This window comes from Micromys minutus (genome assembly GCF_963924665.1).
Source record: "Micromys minutus genome assembly, chromosome: 10".
Classification (NCBI taxonomy): Eukaryota; Metazoa; Chordata; class Mammalia; order Rodentia; family Muridae; genus Micromys; species Micromys minutus.
The window spans coordinates 24,539,561-24,562,313 of NC_137979.1; the positions used below are offsets into that span (position 1 = coordinate 24,539,561).

The 22,753-nt window shown below is 46.6% G+C and overlaps 1 protein-coding gene across 1 annotated transcript; it reads left to right on the top strand.

The window, feature by feature from the left end:
• Window positions 1-172: 172 nt before the first annotated feature.
• Window positions 173-20,257, top strand: SHPK (sedoheptulokinase; the record flags this gene model as incomplete). The annotated part of the gene is made up of 7 exons (XM_080923404.1): window positions 173-350; window positions 4,447-4,588; window positions 10,694-10,877; window positions 11,446-11,598; window positions 12,384-12,559; window positions 15,273-15,473; window positions 19,845-20,257. The coding sequence occupies exons 1-7, from the start codon at window positions 189-191 to the stop codon at window positions 20,255-20,257; spliced, it is 1,431 nt and encodes a 476-aa protein (XP_080779530.1). The 5' UTR covers window positions 173-188.
• Window positions 20,258-22,753: the final 2,496 nt, after the last annotated feature.

A 22,753-nucleotide genomic window follows, 5' to 3' on the forward strand; every position in this document is an offset into this window, starting at 1 on the left:
GGTCCCGCCTCCTGTCGTTTCTCCACCTATCGCCGGAGGCTGCTGCGAGGAGTGTGTAGGAGTCTGCTTTCCTCGACCAATAGGAGCGGTTAAAAGATTGACAGGGAAGCCCCGCCTCCCCGCTGCCCTCCGGGGTGAAGTGTTCCCCAGCGGGCTGAAGCCACCAGAACTGTGCGGTCACCGCTGCCATGGCTTCGCCACCCGTCACTCTCGGTATCGACCTGGGCACCACGTCCGTGAAGGCCGCCCTATTGGAGGCTGCACCCGGCCACCGATCCGGGTTCGTGGTGCTGGCGAGCTGCGCCCGGGCTGCGAGGGCAGAGACCGAGAGCTCGGCGGCCGGGGCCCAGGTGAGGCAGCGCCCAGGAGCCGCCGCCCCCGAATGACCCCTGGGGGCATCTTGGGCAACACCTTTCCTCGAAGAAGTACCCCTTGACTGCCCAGCCTGTCCGATCTCCGCCTGCTGCCCTTCCCTCCAGGGCCTCTCCTGCAGCTCGGGCTAAGCCATTATTAGGTTTTGCCCAGGGAGCTTTCCCACTTGCTGGCTCTCGGGTTTCTCTGGGGGCCCTGCCCATGGTTCTGCTCCCTCTACTCTCTCTGCCCATCACTTTTTGTACTTTGAGCTGAGAGGATAACCACAGGCTTGACTATCACGCTTGCTGCACATGGCTCATATCTGCCCTGTGCCCTCTAGTTCAGGCATCGTTCCTCCCCTTAGGCAGCTTGTGCTCTGGTAATTAGATGTAGACTTAGGCTTACCTCATTCCACTGAAGTGCAAGTGAACCGATTTCACCTGGTTACTCAAAGAATTCCAACCCCAGAGTTTCTGGAGGAACGTTGTCAGAGCAGGTGGTAAGACACTGAAATAAACTGATTCGATTTCTAAAAGAAGAATCAGACTGATGATTATACACTACAACCACTGGCTTTTGAAAACTAGAAGATAGAAAAATACACATCCAGTGGTCCACTGTTAAAGCGATTGCTGAGTGAGCCTGGTGACCTGAATTCTGTCTTCAGAACCCACCATAGAGAGAAAGAACTGACTTCTGAAAAGCCGTCCCCTTACTGCCACATGTGCCCCATGTCAGGCACATGTGTATATGCACATACATACATACATGTATACACATATATACACATATATGCACATATATACTATATACACACATATATAAAGTATATATACACTTATATGCACATATATACACATATACATATATATACACACTATATATACATATATATACACACACACACATATGCTGTGTACACACGAACATATCTTTAAAACAAACCCAGTGAGTTAAAGACCACACTCCATTGGGAGATGATATAAGTAGGTTCAGAATGGCCTCAGATTCCACTCCTGTTAGTTTCCCGAAAGGGTCAGTTCATAGCCAGTGAATTTAGATATTAACGTCAAGGTGAGAGTGTAACCTCTTACTTTTTTCTTGGCTTCAGCTTGTTCCCTGATCTGAACTAGGTGGCTGCTAAGGCTTCCTCTAGCCAGAAACTGGAATTGAGTGCAGTACTTGAGCTTTGTGTCTCAAACGCTCTTGCCAAGGGTCTGTGTTCAGGTCTTTGGGGGTTCTGAATCCATTTGGCTGGGGCGTGTTTTAGAAGATGAAAGATTGTGGGAGCACTTCTAATTTTCCCAGAGGCCTTCACTTTTAATTTGGTTGGGGCCTCAGGGCATTTTAGAATGACTATTTGACTTCGAGAATTACAACATGGAGAAGTTGGCTCTGATCCCAGGGAGCTGAGGAGCTGGGCCAGGAATATAGAAAGTACAGTGGGTTCAGGCACTGTCCTTTTTTTTTTTTTTTTAAATTGATGTCTTTGTATGTCTGTCTGTCCATCCATCTGTCTGTCTGTGTTATGAGATAGGGTCTTGCTGGCCTCAAACTTGGATCTTCCTGACTTAGCTGAGATTACAGGTGTGTTCCACCTCATGCAGCTAAAATACAAGGTTTTGGAGGGAGACAGACTCCTAGTTGCTTGTCTCTGGCTCAGGCTCCTCAGTTGTAGGGTGCAGGGATGGGTGGCTTTGTATGAGTTGCTGAGCACTCTTCACGTCTGATGTTCTAGGGCTTGATCTGGGATGGACCCACTGATGTTTTCAACTAAGAAAGAGCAGCAACAATGGTATTCCTGTTACAGCATGGGTGTGCCCACTGCCCCAGGGCTGCCCCTGGTCCAGCTCAACCCTAAAATGAACTGCTGAACACAGCCTCCTTGTCTTCACTTCCAGTTGGCTCCTTTTCCTCAGATGTGCTCGCCACCCACACAACTCACTCACCCTGGACCCATTTTAGACAGAGGCCCCTCTGTCCTGAGAGGATGCGCCATCGGATGGCCATGTGGGGACTTTTAAATGACCACTGTCTAACAGGAATGCATACCACAAATGTGGGCTGCACCTGTAATTTCCAGTTTTCCAGTAGCTATTTTAAAAGAAGTAAAGGGAGTGGGTAAACCTAATTTAATTTATTATTTGTTTATTTATTTATTTAGAGACAAAGTTCCACTGTGTAGACCTGGCTGGCTAGGAACTTGCTATGGAACAGAGATATCTACCTGTTTCTGCCTTCCGAATGCTGGGATAAAATTAATTCTCGTTATGTATTTTACTTAATGTATATAGGATATCATTTTAGCATTCAACAGTAAAGATGTGTTAATGAGATATTATTCAAATTAACTCCGAACTTTAATGTGTGCTCTTAGAGGCTCATGTGTATGTGTATGCATGCGGAGGGCAGAGCCCAATCTTGCACTGTGTTCCTTAGTTTTTAGGTTTTATTCATGATCTCCCCACACACTTTTAAAGTATCTCTTGCTGCCCTGGAGCTTGACAAATAGGTTTTTCAGCCGTTTGTCAAGCTCCAGAGCCCCAGGGATCTGCGTGTTTCTGCTTCCCCAGTGCTAATATAACAAGTGCACAGCATGACACCAGACTGTTTAAAACAGGGGTCCCAGGGACTAAATCAGGTCCTTATGTTTGTAAGGCAGGCACCTGACTGGCCTCCGTCTCCTCAGGCCTCAGATGTAACTTATACATAGTAGCATTTCAGTGCAGACCTGACATGTATAGTTAGCGGCTACCATACTGGACTGTGTCCTAAATAAATGCCCCCTCTACTTCTTTCATTTCTCCCCTCCCCGTCCTTCTTCCTCTGTGGAGGTCACACACAGGTGTGGGCCTCCTCTGTGTCTCTCTGCTGTGTGTGTATGTTGGCTGCCACAGCGACAGGCTTTTTAGGGTCTGGGGCTGCCTGCTCAGCATATGCTCTCTACCCAGCTCACCCTTCCTCATCTTCCTCCTTTGTTCTGGACTTGACAGGCGAAGAGCTATCTTGACCAAGCTTCAGTTTGTTCCCAGGAGGATGAGATTCCCCCCAGTATGGCATCTTTTCCTATGCTAAGAACGTTGATCCAGGGGAAATTAAAGAAGGGTTTAGCTTAGTCTCTCCTCACTCAAACACGTGGACTGCTCCATTTCTCTTACTTGTGTCAAGACCAAGCTGCAAGCTGGATATCAGCTCCTTGGGAGACAGAGGCTGATGGGGAAATCACTGGGACAGGAGTTCAGAGCCAGCCTGGGCAATGGAGCAAGATAGCTTACCCCACTTCCCTCCCTGTCCCCCACAAAGACCAACCCACCAGGGCATTAGACCTGCCTTCTATTGCACTTGAAATCTCACCCTCAGGCTCAGTCAGGAAGACTGAGGAATGTAGCCCTCACACAGAAACTTCTCTCCCTCGGTGATTAATCTCCATCCTTTGGGTTTGTTTGAGTTCCGAAGAGATTCGCCTTACCAGCTAACTTCTGCTCCTCCCTTATCACGCAGATCTTTCTAAATTCTCCACATTCCCTGCTTGTCCTTCCTTCCTCCTATAAAACAGTAGTAATAGAAACTCCAGTGGGTCTGTGCTGTCTCTGATTCTTTCCACGCTGTGATTTAATTATATATTTTTGTCCCCTTGCTTGTTAATAAATCTATTTGCTTTATCCCCTATTGAATCTGTGTGCGGTCATTTATTCCAGCCCAGCAGGAATGGAAGGGAGGGAGGGAACTTTCATCTACCACTGAACTGCGAGACTGTTCCCCCTGGCTCCAGCACCACCCTCCCGCATTCTTTGTTTGGAGACCCTGTCCATATTTTTCCTACTGACAGTGGAATAGGCTTTTCTCAGCAGAGCCTGATACATCAGCTGAACTGTCCCCGTGCAGTGCTTCCTCCCTCAGGGTGGGGGATGGGCCTCTGTTGGACAGTCTCAGGCCAGCCCAGTGGGAGCTAGCCAGACTCTTCAGGTCCATATTTTGGCGGTGACCCTTGGGGAATGATTCTTTTCTCTAAGAGATCCCTGGAGGCCTTTCCTTTTTGGTCCCTCCCTCTTTTTGTCTGCCCATGCCCACCCTGTCCTGTTCTGTTTTTAGGGACGGGAGCAGGATGTGACTAGAATCATCCAAGCCCTAAATGAATGTCTTGATGCCCTTCCCCCGCAGCAGCTCCAGAGAGTTGGGGCCATCGGAGTGTCGGGACAGATGCATGGCATCCTATTTTGGAAAGCAGGCCAAGGTATGCTGAGTGTGGGTAATGATCTCATGCTGCGGTCACTTAACAGACCACGAACAGGGCTGTGAAGGGCTCTTGGACCAGGGTCAGGTCGTCCCGGCATGCTCCTCAGAATAACATATCGTATGCCGTCACCTGTGTTTTGTGTACATTTTGTCTGGGTCAAATGTGTAATGAAGACTCAAACTGTCTGCTTCTGTATCCATGTGGACAGCCAGAGGAGAAAGTGAGTTTGGATTTTCCTCGGGGTTTAGTAGAGAGGATTTCCTGTAGCTTTCTTTTTCTTGTGCCAGGGGCAATAGGATTAGCTGTAACTAACTGGATTTGACTGTTTAAAAAAGCATATATGATTTAATTTATTATGCTCATGTGGTGTGTGCGTTCTCTTCTACCATAGATCTAGGGATGGGACTCAGGTGGTAAGACTTGTCTAGCAAGTACTTTTTAGCTACTCAGCCATCTTGTTGGCCCTGGGCATAGTTTTTTTTTTTTTTCTTTAAAGATTTGGTCTCATATAGCTCAGGCTGGCTTTGAACTCATTATGTAGCTAATGCTAGTCTTTAACTCCTGATCCTCCTGCCTCTACTTCCAACTACCCAGGGTGGTACTTGGAAACCTTGTATGGTTTCTAGGGATCTGATCCTGGCACCTCTCATGTGCTGAACCAGTTCTCTTTTGTGCTTTTTATTTTGAGATAGTGACTTAATAAATTGCCTAGGCTGGCCTTGAACTCACAACTCCTTAGGTAGGCTGCAAAAAAATTATGATCTTCTTGTCTCAGCCTCCTAAGTAGCTGGAATTACAATTCTGTGCCACCAGCCCCAGCTGAGTATAGTTCTTAATCTTTATATAATTTTACATAATTCTGGTTGCTATCACTTTAGCAGGAAAAACATTATTATTATTATTATTATTATTATTATTATTATTATTATTATTATTATTATTATTATTATTTTGTTATTTGATCCTGGGGCTGAGACCCAAGGCATGCTAAGCATCCCTTCATCTGTCATCTGAGGGAAGTCTGTGGCAGTACAAAGGTGGTGACCTATTCCATGTGTCCCTTATGAGGAGACTGTCTGTGCCAGGCAAACAAAGCACTTCAGACAGCAGGTGTCAGGCTGCAGATGTTACCTGCATGACCTCACCTGTCTGTCTCAACAGCTTTATGATGTGTGTCACTGTCAGCTCTGTGCAGATGGGGAGCAGGAAGTTCAGAGAGGTTAGAATAACATGCTCTTGGCCACACAGCAGCAATTCAGGTCTGTCTCTGTTTCTGACACCGAACTTTCAAAGACCAGAACCACAGGAGAGTAATGGTTTTGAGAAGGAGGGACTTCCCAACTAAATGTCCACAGAAGGAACAGACTTTATAGCAACTTATCAACTCCCCAAGTTGCTTGGCATTATTATTATTTTAAATGATATAAAAATATCATATAGCTATAAACCAGAGAGGATAGTATTATATTACAAAACTATCATTCAGCTTCAGAACTAGTACCCATTCGAGTTCAGATGGGTGTTATCTATTATTATTTATTTATTGAGATGGAGTCTTTGCATCCCCCAAAGACACATAGTTAGCATTCTGTCTAAACTCCACCCCATAGTTACCTGGCAAGAGCCAGGTAAGCTCCGCCTACAGTTACCTGGCAACAACCAGGTATGCCTGGCACTATAGGGGCTGCTTGCCCCTCCTTACTCTCCTGCTCTTTTGTCTCTCTTCCCCTCTTACTCTCTTATCCCTTTGTCCCTTCGCCCCCTATTCCCTTCCTCCCTTTCTCTCCACAGGCTCATGGCTGGCCTCTTCTCTTCTCCTCATCTCTCTCTCTCTGCCCTGCTCCCCTCCCCATCCCCTGGATAAACTATTCTATACTGTTCTGTTGTGTGGCTGGTCCCTCAGGGGGAAGGGATGCCCAACATGAGCCCGCCAGAGGTACCCCCCTTCCCACACCTCCATAGAACATACCCCACTCCCCACTCTCTTTATCTTTTTCATAACATTGGTGATTAAACCTGGGACATATCTTTTCTTTATCTTTTCATAAACACTTCACACATGGCACTGCACCTGGCCGAGCGCAGATACTTCAAGCAGAGAAGTGGCTACTTGGGTTGATGGATGAGGTGGTTAAAAGGCTGGGAGTCAGCAACTCAGGTTCCCTGGGTTATGTGAATGTTGACTCACCTTGTCTAGTAATATGTCCTCTGAGCCTTGTCCCCTCCACAGGGCTGGGTATCTGGGAAACCTCTCCCTCCCCTGTCTGCCTATTGTCAGGTCCTTTCAGACAATCCTGCTTCTTGGCTCCAAGCACCAGTGGGAAGGGGGTGAGGGCGCCAGAGCGATCTCTTCTAGGCAGTCTAGGTTGTAAAAGCTTTTCCCATGCTCTAATTCTTCATTAACAAGAATAAATGTCCTTTTAATACTAAAACCCTTCCTAAAGGGGAGAGCAGAGATCTAATGATTGTGGTCTGGTCATCTCTGCCTTCCTTTCTTGTGTCTCCTGGACTCTGTACCAACCACACAAACCATCAGTCGCATCACTGGAAGTGCTGCTAAAAATTTCACGGAGCCAGCCGGCTGCCTTCTTGTTTTGCTTGTGCTTCTGGGAAGGAGGAAGTGTGTTTACTGCTGCTGATTCCTGTTGATGGAGTCTAGCAAAGTCAGCTTTGGGATCAAGTTGTGCCATTTTTTTATGGTGGCCATAATTCAGGTTGGTTTTAGTACCTACCACATGCAGGTCCTGTGCTGTCCCCCTGGGAGACATAGCATTTGAGTGTAGAAACCTGTACCTTCCACAACACAGCCAGCGTGGTCAGGCGCCTGGCTAAGTGCTTCAGTGAGGACACAGGCAATCTAGGGGGAGGACTGGGAGACTTGAGCATTTCTGCAACGCCTGTGGTTAGGCCTGTTTTCAGAGTCCACTTTCAGGCTCAGTAAAAGAGGGAGAGAAAGGGACCATAAAGCAAAGCTAAAAAGGTGAGCTGCAGGCTGGCAAAAACATCTGCTAATGTTGAGTAGGTGAAGGTCAGACAGCCAGCAATGACCCAGGGTCCCGACCAACAAGGATCCCAGGAAGAGGGGCGATGTTTAGTGTCATCTGCAAGTAGGAGAATGCAGATGTCAACAACCACGAGACATCGTTTTACACCCAGTGGGCTGAAAGAGACCAGAAAGCCTGGGACTATCAGGGGTTGTCGAAGGGGCAGGAAGCTGGTTATTATGAATGTCACTGGTGTAAATTGGCAGAGCTGTTTTGGAGGGCTGCTTGGCAAGGCCTGTTTAAAAACCAGGTGGCTGCTATGCCTCGGACCCTGTACGACTTGGAACCGGCCCAGGAGAAGTGCTGGGTGAGACGTTGTCATCATGCTTGGCTGCATCTTTGTTGATAATGGTGAACGTGACATTTACCTGTGGGGATTCATTCCATACACACAGTCTGGCCCATGCTGTGGGATGACATTCAGTAAATAGAACAAGGCACGTTCAATCATGCTGACACACGGAGAACTCAAAACATGTTATTGGGCAGCAGTAGACACAGTAGAGTATTATTGTTTAGGCAAATACACCCAGGCCAACTCCACAAAACAAAACCTGTTGTGTGAGTGTCAACAATAGACAGTCATGTAGATTGTCCTGAAGCTGTTTGTATTTGAATGTTAATTCCACTTCCCCAAGAAGGGCTGCCTAGTCCGTGACTCCAACTGAACCTTCCCATAGTTCAGGAGGGGGAAGGTCGTGGTAGCATGGAGCTTCCCAAGGACCAGCTAGACCCAGGTGATATTGATTGGTGTTAAAAAGCTATGAACATTAAGGATTTTACAGGTACAATATCTCATATAGAAGGGCAGTTTGTATCTTTGCCTATTTGATGTAATCTTGTTGTGTAGAGGATTTGTGGATTGAGAGTTGAATATATAAACCTGTATGAAAAGCTATCGGGCTGTAGAGTTGTGTTTGTGGGATTTTGGGGTAGAGAAACACCCTGGGACAGGGACAGAGAACAGGTGGTAGTAAACCACCATGGGAAGGGAGTTGCTTGGACAAGTTGGGCCATGGTGGCAGCTCAGATCGGGCACCAGAGGTGCGCTGCTCTGTATCAGGGTCAGGCTTGAGGAGTGAGACCTTGGGGCCGATAAAGAGATAAACCGATTATTATTTTTTAATATTTACTGCAACAAGGTCATCCAGTGAGACTATAGTCATAAGAAGGGGGTTGTGACCGAGTGGGGGATGGGCAAGAAGGACCTTTGCCCTGCCTGTAATATTTGAAGATTTAAAAAAATGAGAATATGTCTATAAAAGGATCTGACATTCTGTCCGTCTGTTAAAGACAGACAGAGGACATAAACAGAAGCACTTGCATCTGGATAGTATGAGACTCAGAAAGATGAAAGTGGAGAGGAGGGAATAATTGAATAAATAATGAAGGAAAGTTTCTCCTCATTAACAAAACAAGATGGAATGCCCCAGACTGAAAGGGTGTAAGGAACATGTACCAAACCCCATGAACAGTTCTGTTCCAGTGAGTTTTAAAAAAAATTTATTTATTTTATGTATGTGAGTACACTGTAGCTGTCTTCAGACACACCAGAAGAGGGCATTGGATCCCATTACAGATAGTTGTGAGCCACCATGTAGTTGCTGGGAATTGAACTCAGGACCTCTGGAAGAACAGTCAGTGCTCTTAACTGCTGAGCCACTTCTCCAGCCCTCTAGTGAACTTTTAAGGACTTCAAAGACAGGAAATTCAAAAGATCACAAAGCCCTAGGTCAGATCCCACACAAAAGAAAAAACAGCAGATGACCAGGAGACTTTCTTACAGCAGTATTTTCTGGAAAACAACAATGAGATTACCCCATGATCTGCATCACAGATTAACCCCAAAGTGACTTGCAGACTGCTACCACTTAGTCACAGCTCATGATCCTTTGGCTCTAGCTGACTGATCTTGTGTGTGGTGTTGAAGGAGGAAGCTTGCTGGCATTTATTTGGGGCGGGGGAGACTTGTCAGGATGGCTCTAATTTTGAGAGCACGAAGAACATTCTGGGGCACGAAGACCTGCAGATGCAGAAAGACCTGTGCTGCAAACAGTTTTGGATAAACTATCTAAGCCAGAGCACAGGAATTCCATGGGATGTTAGAAGAGAGATGAAGTAAGCTTGGCCAAACCTCTTAAACAAACCAGTAACCTTGGGCTTGGGAATGTTGCTCAGCAGTTGGACATGTGTTCAGTGTTCAACAGGCCCTGGGTGCCATTCACAGTACAACAAGCTGTCAGTTGGCTCAGAACAAAAGAAAAGAAAACTTCTGGTGATTAATCTGGTATCAACCCTTTTGTCGTGAGGTTGGAAGGACACGAAGAGCAGGGGACTTTTGGGAGTTTGCTAAACATCTTTTCTGATGAGGGTGGGTGGGTACAGTGTTATAAATGAATTAAACAAACCAAACCAAAGCAGAGAATAGTCTGGGTATGCTTTTAATCCCAGTACTTGTGAAACAGAGCCAAGTGGATCTCTGTGAGTTCAAGGCTAACCTGGTCAGGACAGACAGGTATAGAGAAATCCTGTCTGCAAAAACCAAAACCAGGGGGCTGGAAGATGGCTCAGTGGTTAAGAGCACTGACTGCCCTTCCAGAGGTCCTGAGTTCAATTCCCAGCAACCACATGGTGGCTCACAACTATCTGTAATGGTATCTGATGTCCTCTTCTGGTGTGTCTGAAGACAGCTACGGTGTACTCGTACAAATAAAATAATCTTAAAAGAAAAAAGAAAAATCAAAAGAAAGCAAGCACTCCAGAAAACCAACCAACCAACCAATAATCCAACCCAACCCTTCCCTATCCACCCACTCCACCCCAGGCTCCACCACCACACAAGAATGAAGGGGGAGGGAGAGAGAGAGAGATCAGAACAAGCTTGGCTCGTGCAAGGAGTGAGTGACTTCTGCAGGGTCCCTCAGCCACTCTGATATCACAACCATGTCTGAATGAAGCTATCACTAAGTGCTATAAACTCATGGGCAGAGAAGGTTCAAGAATGCGCCTATACCCACTCAGTACTGTTTCTCCATTTTTGTTATCTCCTTTGTTGCAGGCTGTGAATGGACAGAGCGAGGGCCTACCCTTGTATTCGAACCCAGAGCCGTGAGCCATTTGGTCACATGGCAGGATAGCCGTTGTAACAGTGGTTTCCTGGCTTCTCTGCCCAAGCCAGTATCCCATCTCAGCGTGGCCACGGGATTCGGCTGTGCAACCATCTTCTGGCTTCTGAAAAACAGGTATGACAATGGTTCTTTGAACCAGCATGTGATTTCTCATGCGAAAGGGCAGGGACTGCATCTGGAGTTAGTGAGCATCTCTCTACCCAGAATGCTGCTAGCTGGGGCTCTGTACCATGAGTGTGGCCTGCTGTGAGGTGGAGTCACAGGTTCAGATTTGGTCTGGAATGGTTCCATGTGTGGAGGATCACCATTGGTTGTCTGCTTCTAACCAGAAGAAGGATGGGGGCAGGGGTGGGGAGGGAGAGAGAGGACGAGACAGAGAGGGGAAGTGACTTGCCAAGTTGAGTTAACAGTGGAGTCAAGGCGACAGGGGACAAGGCCATGACTTTCTTTCCTGAGCATATCACTTCTTCCCCCAAGTATCCCCCTGGGGATGCCTTGGGACAGCTTTATCTACAGTGGGTGGGATAGTCCTTCCTAGAGACTCACAGTATTGAGTCTCAGTGTGTGGGGTTGTGGCTGTGCCCCAGCTGTGCCATGGTACCCTCTGCTCACAGCTAAGCTACAGCATGTGCTTCCATAGCCTCATTAGATTGTACTGAACTGTTTTTGGTGTCACAAACAGCCCGGAGTTTCTGAAGTCCTATGATGTGGCTGGCACCATTCAAGACTATGTGGTTGCTATGCTGTGTGGCTTGCCAAGACCCCTGATGTCTGACCAGAATGCTGCTAGCTGGGGCTATTTTAACACCCAGAGCCAGAGCTGGAACTTGGACATGTGAGTATGACCGTGTGGGTGGATCCGGATGGAGGGTGTGCCTGGAGCAAGAGCTTTGGTGGGGAGGAGGGGTTTGTGGTGATGGTGGTGGTGGTGGTCTTGGAGCTTTCGATGGTGAGTGTGTTTTAAAGTAAGAGTGGGCACAGAGCAAGTCTGTTGGAGGGATGCCTTTCAAGTTCTTCTACAGAAACATTTGCCTTTGCAGGAACAGAACTCCGGGGCCCTGTGAGCTCACTTCTTTCGGGGTCTCAATTTTGAGCCCTGAGATACAGTTGAAAGCAGGTGGTAGTTCAGGTAAAGACCTTCCTGGTGTGTTTTCAGCAGCCTTCACTAACCATGAGCAATGTATGCATCAGGTGTTCAAATGGCTGCTGGGCCTGATAAAGTTTGGAATGTGCTTACTGACCTAGTGGTACTGGGGTCCTGGTGTCCCCTTTGCAGAGGGTTTGTGTCCCCTTCAAACACAGGTATTGGAATGCCCTTGAAGCCTGGCTCATCTCTAACCCACCCCATCCTCCTCTTTGATTTACCTCTACCTTTTCTGATGGCTGCTCTTGTCCCCTACTGGTTGTCCTTCAACCCCACTTCATGGTGAATCTCAACTTCTTGTTCACCACCTACAAAACCAAACTTATGACTTTAAGAACGGCGGACACATTTTATGATAACACTGCACTCTGTCCGTTCTTCTGCTGTGCGTAAGCCGTGGCACTAAGTTTCCAGGAACCGGTGAAAGACCCCGACCAGACACCATGTGAACTGCAGGACTCACTTTTGTTTTGCAGACTGGAAACGGCAGGCTTTCCTATCCACCTTCTTCCCGACACTGCGGAGCCAGGCAGCATGGCAGGCAGAACTTCTCACACATGGTTTAAAATTCCAAAGGGGACACAGGTGGGCGTAGCCCTGGGTGACTTACAAGCCTCAGTCTATTCCTGCATGAGCCAAAGGACTGATGCAGGTAAGTTTGACTTTCGTTCCCCCCTTAGACTCATGCTGGTGTTTCCTCAGCACCAGCTCTGACCCAGGGTCTTCGTGTAGCCACAGATGCAGTATCCTAAGGTGCTGAGAAGGTGGAAACACCCTCATCCCTGTAGGGGAATCTCTCTTCTTGGGAAGGTGACAGGCCTCAGAGTTCCCTGCCTTTGCATTGACCACCTGGGCTTTACCCCTGCTAGGGCTAGGAGGTGGGGGGGAAGGCTCTCCTTTTCTTTCAGTGTACTCATGACCATGACTATAGAGATTAGCTGGGACTGAGCTTGAGGCAGAGTACTTGCCCAGCATGCACTGGGTTCTGTTGTTAGGATGGGGCGAGGCTAGAGGAAGGAACTAGCACTGTTGTCATTGTGTGTTTCCAATGAAAGTTACATTAGATGAACTGCTACATGCAGAACCCTTTCTGTCAGGACATGGTCTCCATCTGGTTTCTTTTCAAGAATCTCTGAAAACCTAAGAAAATGCTAGTGGGGTTGTAAAGTGGTATAGCCCTTTTGGTAAACAGTCTGTGGGTTTTAGCAAGGTATTACCGTAGGACCTGGTGATTCCAGTCCTAGGACACAGCAAGAGAACTAGAAACGCACATCCACACAAGCACCCCAACCCCTTAGTTCATGCCAGCATTGTTCTCTACAGCCCTGAGTAGGAGTGACCTGAAAGGCGTGTGAAACTGTGTCTATCTATGCAGTTGTCTATAAGTTATCTATACAATTATCTATACAGTTATCTATGCAGTCATCTAGACAGTTAAAAGGGATCCAAGTATTGAATTCTACAATGCAAAGAGTGAAAAAACGGGCAGAAAGCCATATATCACATGTTTGCATTAATAGACAGTGTCATAACGCCATGGAGAGAGAAGGATGGTTGGTTCTGACAGGCCATGGTGTGTGATCGTTACAGGGTATATTCTCCTTTTGGAGTGGTGGGAATGTTCTAAAATTGGTTAGTAGTAAAGGCTGTTCCTAGACGGGGAAAGGGCACCTTTTTCCTATCGTAGGGTCATAGCTCAGATCACGTCTGACACTGGGTACGTCAAATTTCCCCACACACCAGCAAACAACCAGGCAACAGCAGACATCAGCTGGATGTCCTCTCATTCCTTCTATGTAAAGATAGTTTCCGATCCCACAGGTTGAGAGCTTAGGTCAGGAGAAGGTCCCCTGCCCCATTCCAATTCATATGCCAGCAGAAGTCTGTGCTTCTGAACAACTGTCTGTGAGCTGAGGTTCTCATACTCCTTTTGTGTGCTTTAGAGAGAGAGATCTTTATTATATTACTGTTGTTTATTATAAAGGATCTAGCACAGGATACAGCTGAAGAGATGGATGTGGAGGGCATTGTGTAGGAGACCGCGTGTAAGTTTCTATGTCCTCTTTTCCACACCATCCCCCAGAATCCTCCATGTCTTAGTTACAGGAACCCACTTTATCCTGTCCTTAAAACCCACATCTTCTTAACCACAGAGCCACCTCTCCAGCTCCTAAGCACTTTTTTTGAGGCAGAGTCTAATGTAGCCCACGTTGACCTTGAACTCTTTGTTCTTCTCTCTCTATTTCCCTCTGCTTCCTGAGTTCCCAGGACACAAGTGTGCAACACCATAACAATATTTTCCCTCCATAAAACCATGATGTTGGATATTCTGGCATAACAAAGCTATAGTTGGATGCCACAGACTGGACATTTGTAAAGAAAAAGATTTATTCAGTTTGTGCCTCCAAAGGACACCATATATGGAGACAGAAAACTAGCTGACATGAGCTAGCTTTTCTAATAAAGCTGGTCTTGCCATAACCTACAAATCCATTTATCAGTGAGCCACCTGACCCAATTTGTAAAGTTCCTGCTGGTTGCCCTTCCTTGTTGCAGTAAATTAAAAAAAAAAAAAAAAGCTTATCTCTATATTGGGCCCGAAGTCTCACTCCTTGGGCACCGCTTCTAGTACGGAGCCACGCACACAGACTCTGTCGCCCGGTCCGAACCATCACCACAGTCTCACTCCATCTGCACGAATCTCTTCCCTGGTGGTTTTACTTCGCCTGTTTACTGCCTCCATCCCAGGGTGTTTCTTTACCCCAAACTCAACACAAACACCACTCTAATGCCTGATAGCTTTTCATACAGGTTTATATAGTCAATTCTCAACTACAAACCCTCTACACAATAAGATTACATCAAATGGACAAAGATACAAACTGACCTTCTATATGAGATATAAGACCTATAAAATCCTTAAATGTTCATAGCTTCTTAATGCCAGTTAAGCCCACCTGGGTCTAATTCATCCTTCCCAAGGTCCATCTTGGAATTCTCTGCCCCTCTCCCTCCATTCTCTCCCATTCTCTGACCTCTGAGTATCTCTCCACCTCCTTTACCCTGCACAATCACCAGCTCTCACCTTTATTTTATTAATTAAAATGGGTAGGTTTTGATGAAATATTGAGTATGTGACTAGGCAGCCCTTCTCGGGGAAGTAGAATTAGCATTAAAATACGAACAGCTTCAGGACAATCTACACTTCTTAACTTCATACTGGAACTGAATACCATCATGAGTTTGGAGGAGGACTTTCTAGTCACAGCAAGTTTCCCATCCTCCCTCTCTTTGTTATGATGTTACGTTATGCTGTGTGACCCCGAGTTAGCCCCGCAGGGCTGAGCTCTGCTGTCTTTGTGCAGTTCTCAACATCAGCACCTCCGTCCAGCTGGCAGCCTCCATGCCTGTGGGATTCCAGCCACTGCAGACTCCGGATCCTGCAGCCCCAGTCGCCTTCTTCCCATACTTCGACAGGACCTACCTAGGGGTGGCAGCGTCACTCAATGGAGGCAATGTGCTGGCCACGTTTGTCCACATGCTTGTTCAGTGGATGACAGATCTAGGTAAGGTGTAGCTGAGAGTTGTGCGTTCTTCTGCGTGCTCATTGCCCTTGTCACTTAATGTGTACTGTCCAGACCCAGTCACCCACCTGAGTCCCTGCATATTCCTGCCTATACACTGTCCCCCTTTTTTGTGGATGGTGGCTGGGCACCTTTCCCCCAACCTTGACTGTGGATTATTTCGACAGTTTACCCGCTACCTCCAGCTCCACAGTCATTCCCTCTGCTAGAGGGTCCAGGTTTTCTGGTTCCTTACATTTAAGGCCTTTTGAAGACTACAAATATCTGAAATGACATGACCAGAAACGCAAGAGGGAAAAAGACCACTGACATTTGACAACATCATAAAAGTCCTACTAACACTTAACTTCTGGTCGATGCTTCCTGTCTTGACTTCTCAGAAGGCTTCCTGGGAGCTATGAAGCCCTTCCTTCTGCCTTCTTTTGTTCCTGGAGAGAATCTACCAGGTTTTCCCCTGCTCTGTATGTACAATGGCATGAATACCGGAGGTCTGTTCTGTAAGCTCCTAAGGTGGACCTTTCTGATCAACCCTCCAGGTTTAGGAAGATTGTGGTCACCAGGTACAGTGACCACCAGAACATGCCAAAGTCAGATAACTGTAGGAAACATGAAACATGGGAACAAGGTGAGGTACAGGTGTAAGACATTTGGGAGACTTCTGCTGGCTGGGCACATAAGTCGGCAGGCCGGGATTGGCAGATCTTGGGGTAAATTCTACCTCCTTGGCTGGAATCCTCTTAGTGCTTCTTTGTAGGAAGAGCCAGGTTTTGAGTTGTGGAGCCAGTCCTCAGACTCTCTAGGCAAACTGTATATTCAGATACTACTGTAACTGGATTGGGTCTACCAACTGTTTTCTGAGCTGTCAGTAGGGGGCTCTTTCTCTTACCTGTAAAACAGAACTGTTCTGTTTATGTCTCTAATTGGTGGTGTGAACCAAGGGGAACAGATTCTAAAAATGAGGTAGATTAAAGTGTCATACAATAGCCAACTTTATTCAGAGCACCAGAAAGTTTATACTCGAAGGGTTAGAAAGAGTCACTTGAGTGAAGTGTACAATCACAAAGGCAAGCCACAGGTGGTGGGCTAGCTGAACGTGGCAAAAACATGTTTTTCTGTAGAGGCATATAAACAAATACCAACAGCCAGCTGTAACAAAAAACAAGCCACTCACGTCCACCATAGCTGGGAGGGGCACACAAGCACATTCCAACAACAGTTCCATGGTTTTGAAGAAACAAGGTCAAAAGACTCTGCCTTGTTTGCTTGGTGCTTTCAGACTGCACTCAGATTTCCCCACCCACAACCCCATTCTTGGACCGTGTTCCACCACTGTTCCATGTGTCTCTCTGTAAGACCTTTGACATTCACAGTGCTTTGAAGGTTCATGCTTTAATGTAATTGATCCTTCTATGAAACTCTACTGTGATGTACATTCCTCTCCTTTGATTGAGCAGTTCCCCCAAGGACCTAGTCACATACATATATGCTGTGCACTCTAAAGAACACGAGTTTTCCAAATGTTTTTCTGTATTGGGGATTAACCCAGCTCCTTATACATGCTAGGCAGATGCTTTCTGCCTAATCCAAGAATGGAGTTTTAAGAAAACCTAACTATAGATGAAGAATTTATACATAAAGAGACAGACCCATCATTTCCCCCAAGCCCAGTCTTGACACCCTAAATCCTTAGTTTCTCTATGTACTTTTTGGACACTCCAGTTTTGTTTAGTATGGGAATTAGATTAAAATTTTCTCCTTTATTTTTTTTTATGTTTATGGATGTTCTTGACTGCATGTGTATCACATGCATGCAGTATCTGAAAGGCTAGAAGAGGGCATCATATTTCCTGGGCCTGGGGATACAGACAGTTGTGAACTATCATGTGGGTGCTGGGAATTGAAACTATGTTCTCTGGGAGAGCAGCCACTTGGAGCCAGGGCTAGAGGCTGAATTTTATATATTCTCCAAATGTAGGCTGAGAAGCATTTTCTGGTGGGAAGGCCTCAAAACGAAGCCTGCTTGGCTTCACTGGCTACTTAGGCTCAAAAATGTCCATAGATTTTGGGTGTAGCTTTGGCAGGCTGCCCCTGCCTTTAGAAACATTTTACCTCTCCCAGGCTTGAATCCCTGGGGATGGGGTGAAGACCTGGCTTTCCCCCTTAACCTCTTCCCACGTAGACTTATAGATGGCAGGTTCAGGGCTCCGATGAAAACCTAGTTTTCACATTGTACTGTTAGTCTTCCAAATGTGGGTCAAAAACCTCTTACTCTGTGATGTTTCCTCTTCTTTGCTTTTTCTTCATGGTTTTTCTCATTTAAAGAAAGTTGGAAGCCGGATGTGGTGGCATATGCCTTCTAAGCTGAAGCAGGTGGATTTTTATGAGTTTGAGGCCAACCTGGTCCATATAGTCTGGTATATATCTTCAGGCTAGTCAAGGCTGCATAGTGAGACCTTGTTTCAGAGGAGGTGGGAGGAAGAGGAAGGAGAGCAGGAGAGGATAGAACTTGGGACTGGGGTAGCTTGGTGGTGAACTGTAAGGTTACTATATGCCAGGGCCTGGGTTTTATCCCCAGCACCTAAAACCAATCAGGGAAAGACACAGCCGATACTTTAGTGACATTCTCAGACTCATTCCATGCAGTATTGAAATTGTCTTTTTTTTTTTTTTAATTCCAATTCCTGAGTGCACATAACTGAACTTGTATGCTGCATGCTCTGACGATGTGAGTCACTGTGGCTCTCTAGGTTCTCCAAAATGCTAGGCAAGTGTCCCACCAGCAAGTCACATTCCCAGCTTTAATTATGGAGTTTTAAAACCCCATTGAGGGCTTGGAAGATATCTTAATTGTCAAAGTAAAGCACAGGGACCTGAGTTTAGAATGCTAACATCCAAAAAAGCTGGACCCTGGGAAAGCTGGGGTAGATGGAGCTATGCCTAGAGCTCACATGTACACATATGAGTAAGTACATACAACACACATGTTTATAAATACATACAAGTTCCCTCCAAAACTCAGTATTGACCTCCCCGTGCTCAGAAATGCTGACTTACTCTGGGGGTGGGGTGGGGCTCAGCATGGAATTATATAGATGCCCTTCAGGTAATTCTGGTGGCTTTGCATCTGCATTGCTCAAGTTTGGACCAGCAACACCCTGCTACTGGGAGCGTCTCATATAAACAGAATATGAAAATATGCTCCAGATTCCCAGATTTAGGAGCTGCACTCTATTTTACAGTCAAAATTTGGAGGCATCTACAGCCTTGGGCTGGTGGTTCCTCAACCTGGCTGCATCTTAGAATCGTAGCCTAGACTGTTTCCATCAGAGGGTCTAGGCCTGGGTCCCACAATTCCTTCAGAGTAACTCAGGCTATTATGATGAACTACACTTAGCAAAGATCCCCTAGTATGGATAAATTTTTTTCTGCATCAACATTGGATTTGCTCTCCCTCAGCTAATCAAAAGTTAGAGATCAGAACCATCTTTTCTTTTCATGGTGTTTGATGTTGAACCCAGGGCTCTAACCATGTTAGGAGTGCTCTGCCACCAAGCCATGTCCCAGCCTCCAAAGTGAATCTAATTAGTACCCCCAGGGCTGGAGAGATGGCTCAGTGATTAAGAGCACTGTCTGCTCTTCCAGAGGTCCTGAGTTCAAATCCTAGCAACCACATGGTGGCTCACAACCATCTGTAATGAGATCTGATGCCTTCTTCTGGTGAGTCTGTAGACAGCTACAGTGTACTTATATATAATAAAAGTAAATAAATCTTATTTTTGAAGAAAGTATCCCAAAACAAAGCAAAGCAAACAAACCCTTTTGCTATTATTTTACTTTTAATTCCTTTTTGAGACAAGGGTCTCAATATATAGCCCAGGTTGGCTTCTAAATTGTGGTCCTTCTGCCTCAGCTTTCTGAGTGTTGGAGTTACGCTGCACCCAGATAATTATATATATATATATATATATATATATATATATATATATATATATATATTTAGAATGCAGAGATAACATAGAATGGGGGATTAAAATCTGCCTGGGACACTGGTTTGATATCAATCAGCTGAGGATAGCAAACACACCACTTTCTCCTGGACCCCAGGTATCTCAAGCATACAGTGAGAATGGCTTAGGCTGCACTCATATAGCAAGGATGGCTAAGTGTGGAATCTATGGCTTGTAGAGACTCTGCTGATGACTCAAATAGCAGTTCCGATGATGCTTGTTAATGGATGTTAACATTTGCCCCTTAGGATCGCATATCTGTCCCTTTGCCTTGGGGATTCTAAAACAGTTTCTGCCTACCATCAGGGGTTGCATCTGCTCACACAGGTCTTCTGTTTTATGACAGGTCTGGAGGTCGAAGAATCCACTGTTTATTCACGCATGATCCAGGCGGCTGCACGGCAGAAAGACACCCATCTCACCATCACCCCAACAGTGCTGGGGGAGAGGCACCTGCCAGACCAGCTGGCCTCTGTGACTAGAATCTCCTCCTCTGACCTTTCCCTGGGCCATGTGACCCGGGCCCTATGCAGAGGCATTGTTCAGAACCTGCACTCCATGCTTCCTTTTCAACAGCTCAAAGAGTGGGGTGTGGAACGAGTGGTGGGGAGTGGAAGTGCGCTGTCCAGGAATGAGGTGCTGAAGCAGGAGGTCCAGAGAGCATTTCCTTTCCCAGTGTGCTTTGGGCAGGATGTAGATGCAGCTTTTGGGGCAGCTCTGGTCATGCTCCAGAGAGACCTCGGCCAGAAGGAGCCTTAGTTCAGCAAGCTGTTTGGCCAGAAGGACGTTGGAAATCTTACTTAATTGACAATGTCAGCATGATTGGGTTGTCCTTTTCCGGGATGGTTCTGTGGGCCGACTGTAAATTATACTTGATCTTGAGGTATTATCTAGACTGATGAAGACCTTACCTTCAGGGCATAAGATAATCATACAACCAGGAATCTCTTTCCAGACCCCAGCTAGTGCGTTACAAGAATAGGATCTTCTGAAAGCTGATTGCAAACCTAGCTGTGGGGGGAGGGGAGCACGGGAGGGAGAAAATGGGTCGAGGGTGAGGAAGAGAGAAAAAAACAGCTTCCCAGTCACTAGGCTTGGCTGTGATTCATTTGTAGACAGAAAGAAAAGAAAGATGACTTAAGCAGCCGTGGCTCCAACTGAGCAAAAAAGACCTGCTTTCTGCCCAGCTTTTGGATTGGTGCAGTCAAACGCTTTATTGGAGGCATCCTGCCTGCCAGATAGAGGCAGGTGGCTGGAGTTCTGCCTTTCCTAGTCTTGGGAAATAGAAGGCTCCTTACTCAGTTCAGCAAAGTTAGCCAGCATTCCTTGGCTAAAGGCAGACTGGGGATCTTACCTAACCTGTCAGTTGAAGGGAACAGCTACAGCATGTCCTCCAGTTAGAGACTGAACACATGAAGCATCACACCTTGGAGGAGGAAGCCAAGGTCTCTGTGCTTGCCTTGCCGTGTGCTTCTGGGAAAGTGCCACACCATGGCTACCCCGAGTCCTCTCAATGCAACTGGCTTAAAGGCATGTCCCAGAGAAGGAAAGGCAGGTGGCCTGAACAGCTAAAGAGACCACAGCGCACTGTGACAAACCCTGTCTGACACACTGTTTTCAAGGTTGCATCAAGGCAACAGCCCTTTTCTGTAGCTGTGCATGGCCACATGTCTCCCTAACCCCTGCCACAAGGGGTGGCTGGTTTCATGAAAGAACCCTTATCCCACAGGTCCCACCCTTTCTCCATGGTGAAGATCTTGTTGGCCTCTGGTGAACCACAGTAGAAATGTCCTGTTCAGATGGGCATGCATAGATAGTCAGAAAACCGCCAGTCTTCCCATGTTACACAGCACCTTCGAGGAGAGGGTCACCAATATTGTGTCGACTCCTAGACTCCTAAAGGACCCAAGGCTCGGGGGCATCTGTGACTTTTGGGGAGAAACCATGTTGTCTCTTTGTAAGAGTCATTTCATATGGTATATTACTGTGGTAACCCCTTTGATGAATTTATTACCTCTTACTGCTGGCTACAGTTCAGCTAACTGAATAAATTTCATTTTTCCAGAGTTTTGTCCCTTTGATGAATACACATCCCTCTGTTTGGGGGAAGCCAACATGACTGACATGTCTGTAGGAATCCTCATAGGTGGACATGGTGGCACATGCTTTTAATTCCATCACTTGGGAGGCACAAGCAGCTGAATCTCAGTGAGTTCCAGGTCTGCATAGTGAGCTCCAGGAGGGCCAGAGCTGTATCGATCCTGTTGACAGACAAACCCTTGTCTGGGTTCCCCAGGGCAAGGATACACATCTTACACAGCCAACCAGGTTTCCTTTGGACAGATGAATTGGGACAGTCATTTTGCAGCCCTTGGGGAAAGACTTATGAGAGAAGAGGAAAGACTGAGGGCATCTTGGTAATGTTGTCAATTGAAGCAGTGTGCTAGAACCTCTTAGTTCCCTAAGGTGCAGCTGGCCTTGCGTGTTCAAGAGAGCTATGGGTAATGTGTCAATAGATTAAGATCTTGAGTTGCTGAGATGGCTCAGTGGGTAAACAGACTTGCTGCCAAGCCCAATGGCTCAAGTCGTATCTCTAGGATTCACATTGTCCTCTGACCTCCACACCTGTGCAGTGGCACATGCACATTCTGCCCCAAATAAATAAGTAAATGTAATATGATGACGACGATGGTGATAAAAGGTGAAGATCTGGATGAGTATTCTTTTAACCATGGGGCCAGCATGGCACTAGAATTCTGTAGCCTTTTCAGGCCCCCCACATCTGCTCTACCTCTAACTAAATGTCTTACTGCTGCCCCCTTGCACCCAGTGGATTGAACACATAGATCAGGGCCTCTTTTCTGTAGCTTGAAGTTATGACCTGCTCACTGCTTCAGCTCCCATAGCTGGAAGCCAGCTTACTGCTTCCGTGATGAGTTAGGCTGCTGTCAGCATCAGGTTGGAGATCAGCGCTCTAGTCTCAGGAGCACTCACATTTTTTTTTCTCAGTCTGATTCGCTTTGGCTGGGGAAATGTCTCTTTTGAGCAGACATCTCTACCACACTCTTCTTCCCTTTGCCCATGCGATTGATGGGTGGTGCTCCAGGCAGTGTTATTTTGTCTTCCTGGGTCCTTGACTGAGGGCAATGTGGCACCGAGTCTTTACCAGTCCCTGAGGAGTGAGTGTGAGTGAGAGTCTTTGCTGTCTGGAGCTTTGAGTTTGATGTTTTATTATCACAGCTGATCTGAAACCGT